At 51.8% G+C, this 17038-nt stretch overlaps 6 protein-coding genes across 6 annotated transcripts; 2 read left to right on the top strand and 4 right to left on the bottom strand.

Moving 5' to 3' along the window:
* Positions 1 to 883: 883 nt before the first annotated feature.
* On the bottom strand, positions 884 to 1967 carry NEUTE1DRAFT_120540 (uncharacterized protein; the record flags this gene model as incomplete). The annotated part of the gene is made up of 3 exons (XM_009850348.1): positions 884 to 1035; positions 1314 to 1450; positions 1881 to 1967. The coding sequence occupies 3 exons, from the start codon at positions 1916 to 1918 to the stop codon at positions 884 to 886; spliced, it is 327 nt and encodes a 108-aa protein (XP_009848650.1).
* A 158-nt stretch (positions 1968 to 2125) lies between these two features.
* On the top strand, positions 2126 to 2737 carry NEUTE1DRAFT_128165 (uncharacterized protein; the record flags this gene model as incomplete). Its single annotated transcript, XM_009850347.1, has 2 exons — positions 2126 to 2531; positions 2659 to 2737. 2 exons carry the CDS (start codon positions 2227 to 2229, stop codon positions 2735 to 2737), a joined length of 384 nt encoding a protein of 127 aa, XP_009848649.1.
* A 642-nt stretch (positions 2738 to 3379) lies between these two features.
* On the bottom strand, positions 3380 to 5141 carry NEUTE1DRAFT_144757 (uncharacterized protein; the record flags this gene model as incomplete). The annotated part of the gene is made up of 3 exons (XM_009850346.1): positions 3380 to 3444; positions 3507 to 4716; positions 4792 to 5141. 3 exons carry the CDS (start codon positions 5005 to 5007, stop codon positions 3380 to 3382), a joined length of 1491 nt encoding a protein of 496 aa, XP_009848648.1.
* Positions 5142 to 5739: 598 nt separating this feature from the next.
* NEUTE1DRAFT_98724 (uncharacterized protein) lies at positions 5740 to 7244 on the bottom strand (the record flags this gene model as incomplete). Its single annotated transcript, XM_009850345.1, has 4 exons — positions 5740 to 5756; positions 5826 to 5879; positions 5943 to 6942; positions 7056 to 7244. 4 exons carry the CDS (start codon positions 7242 to 7244, stop codon positions 5740 to 5742), a joined length of 1260 nt encoding a protein of 419 aa, XP_009848647.1.
* Positions 7245 to 11995: 4751 nt separating this feature from the next.
* NEUTE1DRAFT_59088 (uncharacterized protein) lies at positions 11996 to 13660 on the bottom strand (the record flags this gene model as incomplete). Its single annotated transcript, XM_009849104.1, has 2 exons — positions 11996 to 13219; positions 13312 to 13660. 2 exons carry the CDS (start codon positions 13539 to 13541, stop codon positions 12874 to 12876), a joined length of 576 nt encoding a protein of 191 aa, XP_009847406.1.
* A 1064-nt stretch (positions 13661 to 14724) lies between these two features.
* Positions 14725 to 16486, top strand: NEUTE1DRAFT_144754 (uncharacterized protein; the record flags this gene model as incomplete). Its single annotated transcript, XM_009850344.1, has 3 exons — positions 14725 to 15177; positions 15255 to 15739; positions 15807 to 16486. 3 exons carry the CDS (start codon positions 14761 to 14763, stop codon positions 16483 to 16485), a joined length of 1581 nt encoding a protein of 526 aa, XP_009848646.1.
* Between the last annotated feature and the right edge of the window lie 552 nt (positions 16487 to 17038).

The raw sequence follows: 17038 nt of genomic DNA, 5'->3' as shown, positions 1-17038 counted from the left end.
GGAACCGTGGGCTGGTCCAAGATGGAAATAGCAATAACGAAAAGGGCTTGATTAGGTGGGCAAGCGCTTGAGAGCCTTCTCTGCTCGAAGCATCCGCCTGAAGTACCAGTGTCTGAGGTAAGAAGGTGAATGGAAGCCAAATGTTTGGATGGTGGAAGAGCGAGAACATCAGCCGATGGAGCCGGGAGCTCGTTATCAGGGCTGAATGGATGTGATCACCCATATGTTCAAAGGAAACACAGTTGTAGAACAAACAACGCAGTCGCCAGAACTTGCTGGGTCCCGCGACGTAGAGGAAGGTACCAAGCATCGCAAACAAACGAACAAACCGGTGCTGAATCGTAAATATCCCCCACTCTCTGCTCGTCCCACTGCTTCCTTTTTTTTTGTTCACAAACTCAACAATCCTTCCGTCCTGCCTCGTTTTTAGAGGTACGTTGACTCCAGTCCGTTCAACTCAGCAAACTCTCCCTTCTCCAATTTCTATTGACATCGGAAAGTCCAAACCTCCCTGGTATCAAGGTCAGTGGCGTATCGACAGAGCTGGCAAGAACACATTAGTGACAGAGGATCTTCTTTCCTTGTCTACGCAAACCCTGCTGGATCAAGTCAAACACTCAGCTACCCCGCACCAGAGTATCACCGAGTCTGCGAGAGGCCTACTGCGACCCTCACCAATGGGACAAATTAGAACGCCTCAACATTGACCAATCAATACAGAACAGCCCAGAGCACAGTCTTTCACGGAGCCAAACATAAGAGCCGCCGCTCAAACGGACTCGAAAGAATACCTCTAGGAAGTCAAGCACGACCCAACCGACCAGCTCCTGCTTGAAGACATTGAATCGATAAATGAGACCACAGAGCCTCCCATTAGACACCTCTACCACCCAAACTTCTCCAATGATTCCTCAACCGTCCGGACCCCGAGAATCACAACCTTTTGACCGCGTCCTTCCGCGGCCTCCAACTCCATGTCCACCACCTGACAATGACGATCCTTCACCTCAAGCGTCCGCAGACCGGCACCTCCAGCTGCTCAAAGAAGAGCTACGCAAGAGCGTCATGCTCAGGCTCAAAAAGATAAATGGCCGCGTCGATGATCCATTTTCTCAACACGTCGTCAATAGTGACCGCAACCGCACTGCCACAGACCCTGATGGCACAAGTGAAAATGCCTCTACAGGTGGCAGCAATCATACCTCTACCTCTACTCAAAACCAGCCCCAAGATCAACGGCATATAACCCAGGTCTCAGACAAAGACAGAGAGCCTCGGTACCGGGTGCACGTGGTGACATTACCGAAGCTCACTGTTGTAGGACTGGGGTTGGTCTCGTGGGTTATGTCTGCAATCATTGGCGGTGTTGGGGCTCTTGGCTGGACGTTTTGGCACAGCCAGGTTCGCGGGGAGATGTTCGCGGAGGTAGCAGCGGGTAGAGGTAGCGAAGCTTTAAAGATAATGGGTAGAGGGCTGATGGGAGTAGGCGCGGCTGTAGGGAAGGCGGTATTGGAGCATTTCAAGCGGAATCTTTGGCCGTATGCGTTGTTTGTGTTGTTTTTTGGTAAGACTCTTGAGGCGGTTGGTTTGGCGATTGCTGAGACCCATTGGTATCAAGCTCAAGTTAGGCCAACTTGCTACTGCTATGCTTGTCGCGTCGAGATGGCTCGGGCTATAAAGAGGGAGACCGGAGTGTCTCCGGCGGAGCTAAATGCGCGTGTTGTAGGTACCTCTGATCCCGGGGACGATTGGGAGTAGGACCCAACGGATGGGGTGCTCGATGTATCGGTACTTGGATCTGTCTTGGTCAATGTTCATGAGTCTGTGAATGGGGCCTTGACGTGAACGATGAATACCAGGTACCTTTACAAATCAAAGACCATCGGATCGGTGTTTGCACAACAAGGCAGCCCGACATTGTGACACACGACAACGGGCTAGAGCAAACAACACAGATTCCAACAATGCAAACGGCGCCTCAGCATGTTCACACCAGGCTCCCGCGCCATTGAACTACAATGACTGACTTCCTCGCCGACAACACGGGGTGCGAGCAATATAAGAACTATCCTACCGGCCCTTGTTCTTTCCCAGTGTTCTTCATGTTTCGCTAAGCTTTCTAGACCTCAGCCCAACAACAACAACATCATCAGACGGGATCCCTTCAACCAGTAAAAGCAAGCACCTGAAAGATCACAAATCAAGTAAGAGGAAGAATAGAAAACAATGGAAATCAACAACCATCCATCCTCGAGCGAGAAGGAGGCCCGTCTTCTTCCCAATGCTCCTGGCGGAACGGAGAATGTCCATCAACAAGCGATACACACAGAGTCTACCACAGGGAGTTATGATCTAGGTCCCTCGCACAATAACCAGCCAGCTAGCGACGATAAACCAGATGGGCAAGGAGAGATTGCAGGTGATCACTTGATCCAAGAAGATACTTCCATCGGCAAAAACACTGTGATCTGCGAGGGCACGGCTTCAGTTGCTCAAACTGAGCAGACGCAGGTGCAATTTCTCCGTCTCTTGTAAGGGACTAGAGGTACCTTTTAAGGCATGCTTTGGGAGACTGTAGCGGCTGGTGATGCTGATGGGTTGGCGATTTGTTTGGAGTTGACCTGAGATTGAGTATCAGCATGAACATAGATGACACAGGAAATACGAATGCAGGGCGTGGGTCAAGATCGCGCTGCGAAAAGCATCAGCTACAGAAATACAGTCCAGTGATTTGTAAGAGGTACCTCGACTGAGGTAAGTATCGTGATGTACTACTGCTTTCCTCTGGTTGTGTCGTGAATGGAGGGCGCGAATGCCTTTTCTTATTACTGTGGATATTAGCACATGATACCTTACGTACCAGGTATCAGATCGTAAGAAGCTTAAAAAGGAACGACAAGGAACAAAGGGACGAGGGGAGGAAAGACGAGAAAATTAGCTGGTGCAAGGGGTGCACGCGGAGTAAATGCCGAGAAAACATGAAGGGGGGAAAGACACGAGAAGACAATAATTTCAACGAATACTAGTAGTGCTAATAAGTATCAGGTCATAAGCTAACGAATTTCAAGCCAGCGGTCTTCCCAATCATAAAAGCCCAAGTCGCAGGCGCAATGATCGTCACATTCATGTTCCAGGCAATAACCCGAATCAGGGCGCCTTCCTCCCGTCAGCTTGAGCCACCGTTGCTTTCGAGCCAACTCAAGCAGTCGGTTGTGCCTACTACAATCATGAACCAAAACAACCAGCTAAACAAATAAGAACGAAAAGCAAACACAATAGACCAATAACGAATTTCACCAAGACATCAACAATTACCCAAAACCAATAAACAAGGAACTCCCACGCATCCACCACCTTACCAGCTGCCCTCGCAACCCACTCAACTACCGCTGTATCGGCCTTGAAATTCACCACGCTCCACACGACCGCCGCCAGCAAGATCGCCTGAACCAGCAGGATCACAACAACAAGCGTACCCTTAGCAAGCATCGACAGCCTCCCCTTACATCCCCTCTCCCTGTCTATACCGGAGGGAGCAATACGCGCATACTCATACGCCGGTCCAGCATTTACCTCCCGCTCTATAGCTCGTACTTCAGCCTCGGTAATCATGCTTTCATATCCGCCTTGTCTCATCTGAGCACGAGCAGTCGCAACAGCGCGATCATAAGCGCGAGCGCGATTCCGCACATCCGTGGAAGCAACACCGAAGAAGATAAAGTCAACTCGAAAGGGGAAGCCCAACTGAGAAAACCAAGTACGTCTGGGTTTCTTTCGTTTGAGGATGGCGAGTTTGAGTTTGGCAGCGGCTCGAGCCCGGGCCCAGGCTCGAGCCCGGGCTCTTACAGCGGCTATGAGTAAGTCCTGGTCTCTTTCTAGAGCCTCAAAGAACTGGGAGCGAACCTGCCCATGTGATCTTGGGGTGCGAGTTGATGAGGCGGAACGGGATGATGATGATACGGTTCCGTATCCTGTTCTGGTTGCTGGAATCGGTACTTGCGATTTTGATGGCGGATTGGGTGCTGTCGCTTGGGTCTGTGAATGGAGGAGGGATGATCGCTCGTTGTTGACTTGTCGAAGGGCCTGAACAGTGCTTGACCTGCTCGGGGCTACAGGCACATTCGGTGGAGGTACAGGACGGTAGGTCTGCATGGCAGACTGCTGGTTGAGGAGTTGCTCCCGGCGGCGTCTTCTATCGGCATCCCAATAATCCTCTGCGACAATGGTGGTGTCCGAGTCCGAGTCGTGTGTCATTGCCGGCTCGACAACTTCCGGTAGCTGGGTCGCCGGCTCCGGTACTGGTTCTGGAACGACTACCGGTCTGAGTTCGGGAGTCAATGGGGGCGTGGCTGTCTGTGTTACTGCCGGTGTGGCTCCCGGTTCCGATGTCCCAGACGGCCCAGCGATGATCTCATTATCCCTAAACCCAACAAAATCCTTTAACTTCCCATAAGACTCCGGCATAAGCACGAAGAGCTTCCCCGACCTGCTGTCATAGTTTCTCAATAGGGAGAAGACCACCCGATACTGCGTCTCCGTGTTTACCCACGAGTTCTTTCTCAGAACCGCACCACCGCCAAGTTTCAGCACCACGTTCTTGTCTGGTTCGTCGGGATGAGCGGGCGATGGGTCGATGGGGAGGTAGTGTGCCCGCATCCATCTTTCGTAGTTATGCCGGTGCCGGGTTTGTAGGTCCCTGCCGCCAAAGGAGGTCACCTATGATGCATCTGTTAGTTTGGGGAAAGAATGAGTGGAGTTATGAGTCTTGGGACAATGGCGAATGGAACTTACCATCAAGACAACGACCTCATTGTTAGGCAGCAGTTTTGGGGATAGTAGGATGACTGGGTGATCATGGCAGGCGTCTGGAAGTCCGCTCGGTGTCTTCAACTCGTTAAGTTTGGGCAGCCACATTATACGGCCACCCAGATTGGGCGGTTTTGGCACGGCATTTTGAGTGGTCTGAGATTGTCGTTTTTTCTTGACAGCACGGCGGGCGGACGGCATTTTGGGCAAGTATCGCAATGTTCAAGCGACGCTGTCGACATAGATGAAAGATCGGAATCCACCCCTTCGAGTCTTCATGGAAACGAAGGAGCTCGGGCACAGCTGAACAACCATCACAGAACGACAGATCGATTGTTGTTATGTTTTCATCTGTTTGTACCCTTCTTCACACCCGTTGGCTGACTGGTTGATAACCGTGTGGGGGAACGTGGCTTGGTGATGGTGTGTGTCGCCGTGGTGGCCCGTCGCACCGGCCCGCCCAGTCGCATGCATGCATATGAGCTTGCGCAGATCCAATGAGGAGGGTGGTCGCACAAGTGCTTGGGACGATAGACCAGCATCTAGGTAGCATCGAGGTAGCCGATCAGGCTACGAGGCAGACCGGCCGCAAATTCGGGCCAACAAAAGAAGTGAAACAGTTGAACCAGGAGAAAAGTGAAGTGAAAGGCGCTGGAGTGCGTGATGAACTTGATGAAACCAAATTGCCCACGAGCGGTGGGCTACCTCCTATCATGTGCCGCCAAGGACTGGAGGAAACCAGCAACTCATTCAAGGAGGTTTTGCGCATTGCCGGGTATGGGCATAGCGCCTTGGGAATTCCAAAACGAGGCATTGGAAGTCGGTAAGAGCACGAGTCCGTTGTGTTGCGATGAACTCCTAGAAAGCTGTGAGAATAAAATGCCAAACATGCGCTATCGCAGTTGGTACCACTGTGTCCAAGTCATTTTTGTTTCAGTACTGCGGATGACCTGGCGTGTCGTTTATATCGTATGAATTTTTAATAGTCGTCCCGGGAAGGGCCGTAAGGAGGTGCGTACATCGAGGGCGCAGGAACCATTGCCGAACGTGTACCGACTGACGCTCCTGGATCCCTAGCTGTAATGAAGTTAGACAATGTCCGCTACGAAGTTTGAATTATGCTGAAGAGCACTTACACGCAAGGGCATCACATACCCCAGTGTCCTGGGACAAAACGTCGAAACTGGCCATGCCCAGCACCTCGGTAGGTGCCGAAACCAGTGGCTTCTGGCAAAGGCTCGTGGAGAAATCCATAGCCCGTCTCCTCTCAGATGCATGGGCTAGAATCATGGATGTCAGCAAAATAGGTAACAGGAACCCAGGAGTGTGGTAAGAGGTAGAGGTGGTGGCGGCGCTGAACTCACCTCGGGAACCTCTATTCTTATTATAATAGATCCTTTTGATCGGTCTCTCCTCCACCACTCTGTAAATGTGCGATCCGGGAGTAGGAATCAAGGCCGAAATTGATTTTGACCTTGGAGGATCGCTGGACGCGCTCCTTCCTTTTCTCCAATTATCGCAACACACATAGCAGAGACACCCCAGAGGGCACCCGCCTTTCCCCTCCCTCCGGACTTGCCCCATCCATCGCGCACCTCCATCACATCGATCATTTTTCGCCAACATTACCGCACTCTGAGATATTGACATCTCAGGAGGGTATGTTGTTGTGCTGACAACCCCGCGAGTCTCGCTCACGGGGTGTTGCAAATGTGGCCACCATGATGATCGCGACATTATCTCATCTATCTTCTTCTCCTTTTCCTTCTCCTCCTTCTCCTCCTCCTCCTTTTGGCGTCTAGCTGCCTCATCCCACCTCTTAATTTCAGGTACCCTCTCCGTGTGATAGTTAATCACGTCCCTAAGAGACTCCTCGGTAAGTGTCGGGGTCCTCTGCATATTTTTCCAGTTGATGAGGCACTGGTACGACACCGAATAGGACGCTTTGGCATTTATCCAAGAATCACGGAGAGCCTTTTCATTCCCGTTCTCCTCGGCGAACGTCAAATTGGAGGGTACGTCTTCGCTCCATTTCGAACAGGGATGGGCAGGCGCGCCAGGGAGCGGCAGGTAATATCGGCATGGGAGGGACTGGCCAAATCTAGTCCCCAGACCCTCTTTTGCGAAAGTGGTTATCTGGATAACAGAATTTCAATTAGCAATGTGATCGGCAGTGAAATGGTTGGGCGGTTACCTGATGAAAAGGTATACGCGTGAATTTATGGGGGTCTACACCAGGAAGCACATACAATCAAGACGCGAACAATATCTGTTTGCTCCTCGCGATGCTCGGATATGATCAAAACCGGATGATCGAATAACTTATCATCCAGGGCTGGTAGATTACCAGGTTCTATCATCACCTTCTTGGGCAACCACATGATTCTGCCACCAACAAATTCGTGGTTGACCACGGGCAAGGCAGCGTCTTTCTCCATTGCTTCGACGGACACACTGTCGTCCGTATTTATATTCCAAGTACCGGTTAAGGGGAGGAATCATGAAACCACTGGAAGCTGAATCGCTTGCAAGTGGAATGTATCGCGAAGTGGAAGGCTCCTCCTAAGTGAAGAGCCGAATTTGGTTCAAGAAGACTGAAGGACGCCGCCGGTAGTTAGCATCAACTCCCGTCAACACAGCTTCGAACATGATGGCCAACATTACCGGTACAAGGTATGGCAAGTATGGGCAGCGCAGATCGACATTGATGGTCTCCCGGATCGGTTGACTGTCTTGCGCAATGATACTGGGAATCGGACGCCGGGGTGGTTCCTAGAGCCGCTGAAAACCAGACCGTCACCAGCAATAGAGGAATACCTCTAAGCAAGACAAGTGAACGTCAGGGGTGAAGGGGCGTTGCGAGCATGAACAATGTGTCAAGGATCTTAGCTTGTCGACTGAGAAAGACCGAAAGATCACAGAGATACTCGGCCAACAGGAGAAGACAACTGGGTTATAGAACCGAAGCTCTCTGGTGGTTGCTCCGATAATTCGTGCGACAAGCTGGCGGGGAAGCATTATATGTAGGCACCCCATAATTTAAGGTAGGTAGGCCATGTTCTTGAAGATCAAGCGTAAGGCACCTCTTGCATGGAGAATACGGCACATGGTGACTGGAGTTCCATGCTGCATGTTATGGAAAGCATCGATGCATGGTATTAGATAGATACATGGGCTCTGAGCTGCTCAGCAACGTGTCAGCTATTTATCTGGACGAGCTAGTTAGAGGTAATTAGAAATCCGATAGTAACAAAGGTACCTAGGTAAGTTACCTATGTTGTAGTCATATCTCACGAAGGATAGGATATTGTATCAGAGTCTCTTTGATCGTAACTGCAAGATGATGCATGTGATCCTCGGCATCATGTCGTCTCTCAGTATCATGAGACGTCTCGCCCTGAAATGCACATTAGTCCCATTCACAACTGAATGCCCCTCCCGATGTAATGGTTAATAACCTACCTGTACCTCTGTTAGTGGTAGGTATATGCTCGGTTTCGCTAAATGTGTCGCAAGGTGCTGTTATGGCTTCATATGCTTTGCTACGCAGAACGCTGCGCTCCCCTCACCAGCATATGCGGGCAATCGCGAGTGTTTGTCCAATACATGTGATTAGTGAGCATGCGAGGACATTACCCACTACTCCAGGTAACTTGCGTATTCTAACGTGGGTACAGTTCAATATACACCTGTTTGGGCTACCCCCTATCCGGCGCCTAAAGAGGAGATTGACGGTGGTGAGCTTTACGAGTCTAGAGGTACAGTAGAGGTCGGGTAATCTCATGGAATGGTAGAAGTGCTCACCTGTAGGTAGATACCTCAAGAGAGAGGCCTATGTGCTCAGGTCTTTGTGCTTGCCCCGGCAGTGGATGAGTGCGCCCATCTGAGACATCGTGATCGTGTAAGCGCTGCCTGTTGTCACCACGATGGCCTCTGCAACGCGCTCAACACCGCACATGATACCGACAGTAAGGTCTCACACTGCAGATATCTTGAAATCCAGCCATGCCAACAATTTCATCAGAAAAACCAGCCGTCGGAGGTAGGACATTCGGAAGACGAACCGTCGGGAGGTGGAGCATCAAAAGAATGACTGTCACAAGATATGCCCAGATGTGCTCTCGAAGATGAACCGTGAAGAGATACCCTGCGAAGACGAACTCTGTGGAAACGAACTTTGTGGAAACGAGGACTCCGAAAGCAAACCCGCCAAAGTCAAATCGCCGGGGGGAACAATAACAGATGAGATACTCGCAAATGAGGTCTCTGACCCAACAGGTGTTGAACTTCAGTTGCTTCAGTTGCTCCATCTCTGCTCCATCAATCATTGCTCCTACCATCTCTGCTTTGTCCACTCCTTCATTCTCCATCTCTACCTTCCCCATCTCTGCCTTCCATACTTCTGCCTTTTTCCATCTGTTCCTTCCCCATCTTTTGCCTTTTCCATTTCTGCCTCCTCCCTCAACAATCCCAGCACTACACCCTCCAAGTAATGAAAAGTAAAAAACCAGCGCACCATCTGCTACCAAGCAGTTCTTGTCAAGGTCGCAATAGTAGAGGTAGTAATATCACACTACAAAACATCAAGAAATGGTAGGGAACGCTCTAGATTCTTATAGGGTTAGCCCATCACCTTTTGAGAGTTCTGTATCTGGGATTTGTGCGATGAAGCACAGGTAGAGGAGATCATGATGGTTTTCTGGTTTATTCAAGTGTTCTGGTTTTTGATCGGGATGGATCTTGAGCCAATACGGCGTGTGGGTACCTATGACCTTGCCGCTACAGTCGTTGAGACCAAGACGTTCGGGGTCTTTGGTCAAAATTTTGGCGTATGATGGAAGATGATCAATGGTGTCAGCTTTTTTTCCCCAAGACTTCTTGGGCTGCAAATAAACAGCCGATGAACTAATTGTCGGGTGTTATAAATAGTTTGGATCCATTCCTAGACTTCGGGCCGGTAAGGCAAGTCATGGTCCGTCTTGAAGGAACATGTCCAAACTTCCAGAATCTGTCAGCAACAGAGTATGGCATCAGACTGGTAACTTTCACATTCACAAGTAGTGATTCCTTGGCGCTGGATGCACGATGCGTTAGTGACGAGATTCACATATCTGCTGACCACAGGAACGGGGAGCATCAGTCTGGGTGTGAATGTTTCGGGGGGGTCTGAACACCAGTCAGCAATTAGAAACTCTAAAGGCAAAGAGAATACATTGACTTACCCAAGGTATGAAGGTGGATCTTCACGATGCTCCCGTATTGTCTCGGCAACCATGAGGAACCCGTGACCGTGTGCTGACATCCCACCTTTCCACTTGGCGTTGTTCCATCTCTGGAAATGAACAAGTTCAAGCCGAGCGTTGCTTCTACAGCCCACATCGAACTAGTTCTGCTCCATGGCAGTGGTTCTTGCGTGAGATCGTGAACCAAACTACACGCAAAGTTGGGAGAAGCGACCTGGCGACGGGAAGTTGCGAAGCTCAAATTTCAGGACCTGAGGGCACCGATCCAATACTCTTCCTCCAATCCCTCACCCACGTGTCACTACCTAGGTAGGTACGGTACCTGGTAAATGGCGCGAGATGACATGCAGTAACATCTTGAATCCTCCACGGATTTCTAACACATCGAACCTGGTCACTCCTTCCAGGAAAACCTGGTTCGGGAAAGTAGGGAGGTACATGTACTGTAACTGCAGAAGCGTGCCTCTTGGATGGCAGAAGCTGTGCTCTGTATGTACAGCAAGATGAGAGGTATCGTGCATGGAACCGCAGCGGTCGATGTAATGCGAACCGATTCAACGTTGGCAGTCGAATGCATCTAGATTCCGCTTGCGTATGTCCAACGTAAATCAACTTGTAACAACCGGAATTGACCTGCATTACTTACCTAATCGAGCTCAGGTATATCGCCATGCATTGTTCGACTGTAAATGACATTTGGAAATTCCAGCATTCAATCGGTCGCCGAAGTGCAACATGCTCAGACAGAGGTCTGTACGTTAGGTATGCCAACCGCTGTTCATCGAGGTGCTCAAGTTCGGTCCAGGGGCAGATCGACTTTGAGGTCTCGTCGCTGCCGCCCGTTCGTGAGTAAAGAGTCCTGGGACTATATGCTTGAGATCGTATCGATCCAAAAGTGCGAGATGTGAAATACGTAAACAATTTCATACTGTTCGATCGTCTCGATGTCGAGTTGTCATGGGAAGAGGTTGTCATCGAATTGAGCCGTTGAAGTCACGGCATACTAGGGTTAGGGGTACTTCTAATGACGGCAGAGCGGGTCCACCGTCCATCCCCGCTGGGCTGCCTTTGGATCCACCATATGTGGGGTTAACACAAGACAGGGACAGGGACGCAGGGCATATTGCCGGCCGCGACCGCCAAAAATTTCTGAGTGGAGAGCACCTCAGCAATTGGGAAGTTTCGAATGGAGGGACCTGCACTCCGAACCTCGACCATCTCGGCAGCATCTCCAATCCGCCATAAACAATTCTGCCTGTATCGTCCCTCTGCTTGATCGGCTGGCAAATCGATCACAACCACAACCACAATTCCATCTGCTTAATTCACATACAACCTACATCCAATCAAACCAGACACACACACAATCACAACCATGGGCATCACCAAGCGCAAAGAAGGCCCCAGCAGCAAGGGCAAGCCCGTCCGACCGTCCAAGAAGCAGAAGGCGCAAGCATTGGCCGCCTACCACAGCAGTTCAGAGGAGGAATCCGACAACGAGCAGCAAGATGTTGAAGACCAAAGTGACGAGGAGGCCGGCACCTCCGCCGTTCCCGCCCACCTCCTCGACTCGGACGACGAAGACCTAGACAACCTCGTTGCCGACGATGGCGCATCCACAGACGAAGAGCAAGCATCCGACTCTGATGATTCCGAAGCTGAACAACCATCAAACAAGTCCTCCAAGAAGTCGCAAACAAAACCCAAATTCGTCGCCAAAGACGCCCCAGATTCCGAAGACGACGATGACGACTCCCTAGACGGCGGTTCCGACCTGGGCTCCGACCTCGACGATGAATTCGACCTTGACGGCTCGGGTGATGAGAACGGCAACAGGAAACAAACCAAATCCAAGCGCAACGACCCCGATGCCTTCGCTACCTCCATCACCAAAATGCTTTCCTCCAAGCTGCCTGCCTCGCGACGCGCCGACCCCATTGTCGCGCGCTCCGCCGAGTCCGCAGCCGCCGCCAAGTCCCTGGTTGATGCGGCGCTCGAAGCCAAGGCGCGCAAGCGTTTGCGCGAGCAGAAGCGTCTGGCTTTTGAGAAGGGTCGGGTGCGTGATGTGTTGGTCCCTAGCAAGACTAGGACGTTGAACATCCAGACGGGCGAGATTGAGGAGATTCCGGATGGTAAAGAGGGCGAGCAGACGACGGGCCAGATTCTGGAGACGGAGAGGAGGTTGAAGAAGACGGCGCAGAGGGGTGTGGTGAAGCTGTTCAATGCGGTTAGGGCGGCGCAGGTCAAGGCGCAGGAGGCGGAACGGGCGGCGAGGCAGGAGGGAATCGTGGGCGTGAAGAGGAGGGAGGAGAAGGTTACGGAGATGTCGAGGAAGGGGTTCTTGGACTTGATTGCGAGCGGTGGTGGGGGGTTGAAGAAGGGTGGCTTGGAGGAGGCTTAAGGGAATTATTATGGTGTAGAGGGGTGATATTGTTTGTTTGCATATTGTCAAGGTCTAGGCTATTTTCTTATATACAATCCATGCCCTTGATTTGGGCAAATAGTTGAACAACGTACAAGGTCCATGCCGAAATCTGAAAACTCAACATGCTCTTACCAATCCGCTATCTCCATCGACATGAAAATTGCCCATCACAGACATCCGATAAACTCTGCGCTGAACGCCGTCGCCTCAACAACCCGACAGAAATGGAACAGATCTCGTTTTTGTACCATATATATTCCATCGTCCGTCTCCCTTTGCTTTTACACCATAGTAAATCCCCTTCCCCTTCACCTCTACCATCTTCTTCCTCCAGGCTCATCATCCCTTCCTCGCCTAATATTACCTCCCCCAATCCCATCACGTTTCATGACGTTCGGTCTAGGACTTAAAATCACTAGCCTGCAAATTCCTCGTCATGCTCGGCAACTTGACCACCAACCCATCCAACTCCTTGGTCATGTGCACCTGGCACCCCAGCCGGCTCGTCTCGGTGAGTCCAAACGCCAGATCCAACATGTCGTTCTCGTCGTCGTCGGGCTCCGGCATCCGGTCGTACATGTCCTGGTCCTGCACAATGACGTGGCAGGTCGAGCACGCGCAGGAACCACCGCAGGCGCCTTCCATTTCGAGGTCGTGCGCTTGGGCAATGTCGAGCAGGTTGTCGCCTTCGGAGACGGCGAGACGGTGGGTTTGGTTGTCTTTGTCGATGAATGTTACGTAGAGTCTGTGTGGTGGTAGTGTGGTTAGTTGGTTATTGGGGAAGAGAGGGATCGGAGGGGTGGGTATGGGACAACGAGGGGAATGCGCTCAACTTACTCTTCGCCGGGCTTGGGAGGGTCGACGTGGCCGTGCTGGAGAGCGGAAGAGGTGGAAAGCGAACGGCGCGCAGAAGCAGAAGCAGAAAGCTGTGTCGTCGTCGACCACGCGGTAGGCAGACGCTGCGGTTGTGTTCGGAGAGGTGCGGTGGTGGTGGTGGTCTTGCTGTAGCACCGGGCATGCTGTGCGAGCCTTTGGAGGCTCTGCCTAAGAACTCGCGGGGTCGACATTGTATTGTGTGGGCGCAACACCGGATCGCAAAGGGTGCCCGAAGTGTTGTCAAAGAGAACAATGAAGTCGACAAAGTTGAGGGTGATTGGGAGTTGCCGCGAGATTATGGAGATGGGATCCCAGATCCAATGCGGCGCGCGCGTGAACGGAGTCGTTGGAAGTGGAGGAGACACTTTTTGGACCTGGACCTGTTTGGCAATCGGCACCAAGAGTCGCAAGAGATGACTGGGATGGGGATTCAAACGAATAAAAAATGGAGAATTATCAATTAAACATAAGTATACACGCCGATCGAAGCTGACATTTCGGCGTAGGTAAAAAAAAAAAAGAGTAGAGACCTTCAAAATGTTACAAACCAATGGTTGTTCATGGTTGGAATCCCTTCACTTTCCCAATGTGCTCGGCTCCGAGTATTCAGCTGCAATCCATGACAAACATCAAGCACCCTCAATGTTCGACAAAGAAACGCGATTTGCAACCCAACTTTCAAGGACTTTACAATCACAAGACGACATCAGAAAGAAGAAATGTGCTCCATCATCCATGTAAATGTTAGGTTCCTGTCTCATCACAATGCGCAAAAAAGCAAACAACATGCATCCATTGTGATCGATCAAAGATTTCTTCACGATCGAAACTTGACTCGACATGTGGTTGCTTGTAGCTCACGTCAGAATTGCACTGTCTCGGGGATTTCGGTCCAAAGTCCATCGATCTTTGTTTTCCGAGTGCAACCATTCCAATCGATGTCATTTGAAAAAGTGACCAAATTATTCCCAATTGCCAGCCGCGAGACAGCTTCTGGCAGCTCCGGCATCAGCTTCACCTGTAGCGTGTAACTCCCCCGCACCGCAGCGACCAGTAACCGGCCGATAAGAAAATTTACCCATGCACATGCCTCGCCAAGACCTCTTATCGGGCCCCACTATCATGATCATTCCATGCGCTAACAAGTGGAAGTGGAAGCGCCCGATGTTCCCTTGAAGGCGCTGAAGGCACATTGGTTGGCTGCTCTTTCAGTTGGGTCCAGTTGGCGCTCCGAGCCGTAGCGTGCTTTTGCAGGTCCATCCTTCGATCCTTCGACGCCCGAGGATCTTCGCTTCGACTGCTCGACTCCATCTCCATCTCGTCATGCGACTTTCTTTCCACACGTTTGAAATCTGTGAATAGCGGCACCATCACCACCACTTCAGATATCAATAGCCAATTGATAACAACATGGCGCACCACCACCACGCTGAAGGGGTCATCAACCCCCTCAGACCATACTACATCCCGCCCACCATTGGCGAACCCGCAGTCGAGCCCATGACGGCACCCGGTCCCCATGCCTTCGCCCAGGGAAACGCGACCGACAACTATGCCTCCAAGGCGCGAACTATCTTCTCCGACATCGACATCGACTACAAGGACTACCTCAACGACCAATCGCCCTCGGTCATGTCGACGGTCAAGGAAGTCCTCGACGAGCTGCTGTGGAAGTACATGTCCGTCTTCATGGCCCAGCCCTTTGAGGTGGCCAAGACCATCATGCAGGTCCGCGCCCAGGACGACCTGGGAGGACTGGAGGCCCTCGCGGTAGAGCAGGCGAAGCAAAAGACGGCGACGAACCAAAAGATTCGCATGTATGATGAGGTATGTCCTTCCACACAAGAGTTGAGAAGGTCACGCGAGCACGAAGAAACATGGTGTTGACTGATCCAAACTATCAGGATACCCCCTCCCCCTACGATTCCGATTCCGACCAAGATGAAATGGCCTCCTTCTTCACAGCCAAGGTCCCCCACCGACCAGCCTCGCCATCCCAGAATCGCTCAGGCAGACCGAGATCCCCGAGCCCCGGCACATCGACGACGCGCACCCCCAGCAAACAGGTCCCAGAACACCAACTCACATTGCGCACGCCCAATTCGGTGCTCGAGGTGATTGCGCAGCTATGGCAGAAAGAAGGAGCGTGGGGTGTGTGGAAGGGAACCAATGCGACTTTCATCTACTCGGTTCTGCAGTCGCTGCTAGAGAACTGGTCGCGAAGTTTGCTTAGTGCTCTCTTCAACGTCCCTGATCTGGGCGTACGAGGTGATCTAGACCGGCTAGTTGACATTGCGTCACCATACCCATGGGCGTCACTTTTCGTTGCTGGTGCTGCTGCCGCCATCACCGGCCTCATCCTCTCTCCTCTGGACTTGGTCCGGACACGGTAAGATACACTTCCCAAACCTTTCTCCCTCCAGAACAACAACAACAAACTAACAACGTATATCCAGCCTCGTCCTAACCTCCGTCTCTCGCGGCTCCCGCCGCACCCTCTCCACCCTCCGCGCCCTCCCCTCCTACCTCTGCCCCGTCACCCTCGTCATCCCCACCGTCCTGCACTCCCTCATCCACCCCGTCCTCATGCTCTCCACACCCCTCGTCCTCCGCTCGCGCTTCATGATCGACCGCGAAGTCTCCCCCGTGGCCTTTTCCATCGCCAAGTTCTGCTCCTCCACCGTCGCTTTGTTCATCAAGCTACCCCTCGAGACCGTCCTGCGCCGCGGCCAGGCGGCCGTCCTTAGCTCGCCGCAGTACGTGGCTGCGCTCGAGCCCAAGGTGCCGACTGTCACGAAGAGCAGGAGGGCGGCGGCGGCGGGCGAGAGGGGTGAGGATGGCAGCGTACCGCAGATGGAGACGATCGTCCCGCTGGGCAGGTACAATGGGTTGTTTGGCACAATGTATAGCATCGTCAATGAGGAGGGGTCGCATGCGGCGCCCATGACGGCGGCGGCCAAGAGGAAGGCGGCTGCCGCCAAGAAGAAGGGCGACGCCTCGGTGCCGCAGGTGGTTTATAGGCGGGGGCAAGGGTGTGATGGTCTATGGAGGGGATGGAAGGTTAGTTGGTGGGGGTTGGTTGGGCTGTGGACGGCGGGAGTGATTGGAGGTGGCGGTGATGCCGGGGAGTTTTAGGCCCATATATGAGGGAGATGAGATGGTCATGGGGAGTTGGGATGGTGTGTGTGGGAAAAACAAAAGAAAGAGATGGTGTTTTGCATAGCCGGATAAGTTGAAAAAGGAGGTTTGTTGCTATTATCACAGAACGGGAGACAAGGAGGCTGGTTTCATTTGTACTTCTGGCGTTCAAAGGAGCTTAGACTGAGTGGCTTGTCGTTGGCAGGCAGGCAGGCAGGCAAGGTATACGGGTGCAAGATCCCCTCTCAACATTTGTTTTCTTTTTCACGAAATGACGGATGTATGGAGGGTTGAATGGGTGGGAGGCGGCGGTGATAATTTTTTGCACTATATATGTATGTGATATCCCTAACATTTTTTCTTTTCGACGTTCCTTATCCCTTCACCATCTTGAAGTTGAAAAATGCATTGGACGCCCACTAGGTTTTTTTTTTCTTTTCTTTTTTTCTTCGTTTTTTTTTTCATGATCATTGTTCTCTTCCTTCGTCTTTGGCAGACAAGAAGGCTCGGACTGTCGCACGACGAAAGCCGCAGTAGTGAGTGTTGACCG

The sequence above is a fragment of the Neurospora tetrasperma genome (assembly GCF_000213175.1).
Source record: "Neurospora tetrasperma FGSC 2508 unplaced genomic scaffold NEUTE1scaffold_1, whole genome shotgun sequence".
NCBI classification, from domain to species: domain Eukaryota; kingdom Fungi; phylum Ascomycota; class Sordariomycetes; order Sordariales; family Sordariaceae; genus Neurospora; species Neurospora tetrasperma.
The sequence above is the reverse complement of the archived record's forward strand: the minus strand, read 5'-3'. Positions and strand labels throughout refer to the sequence as shown.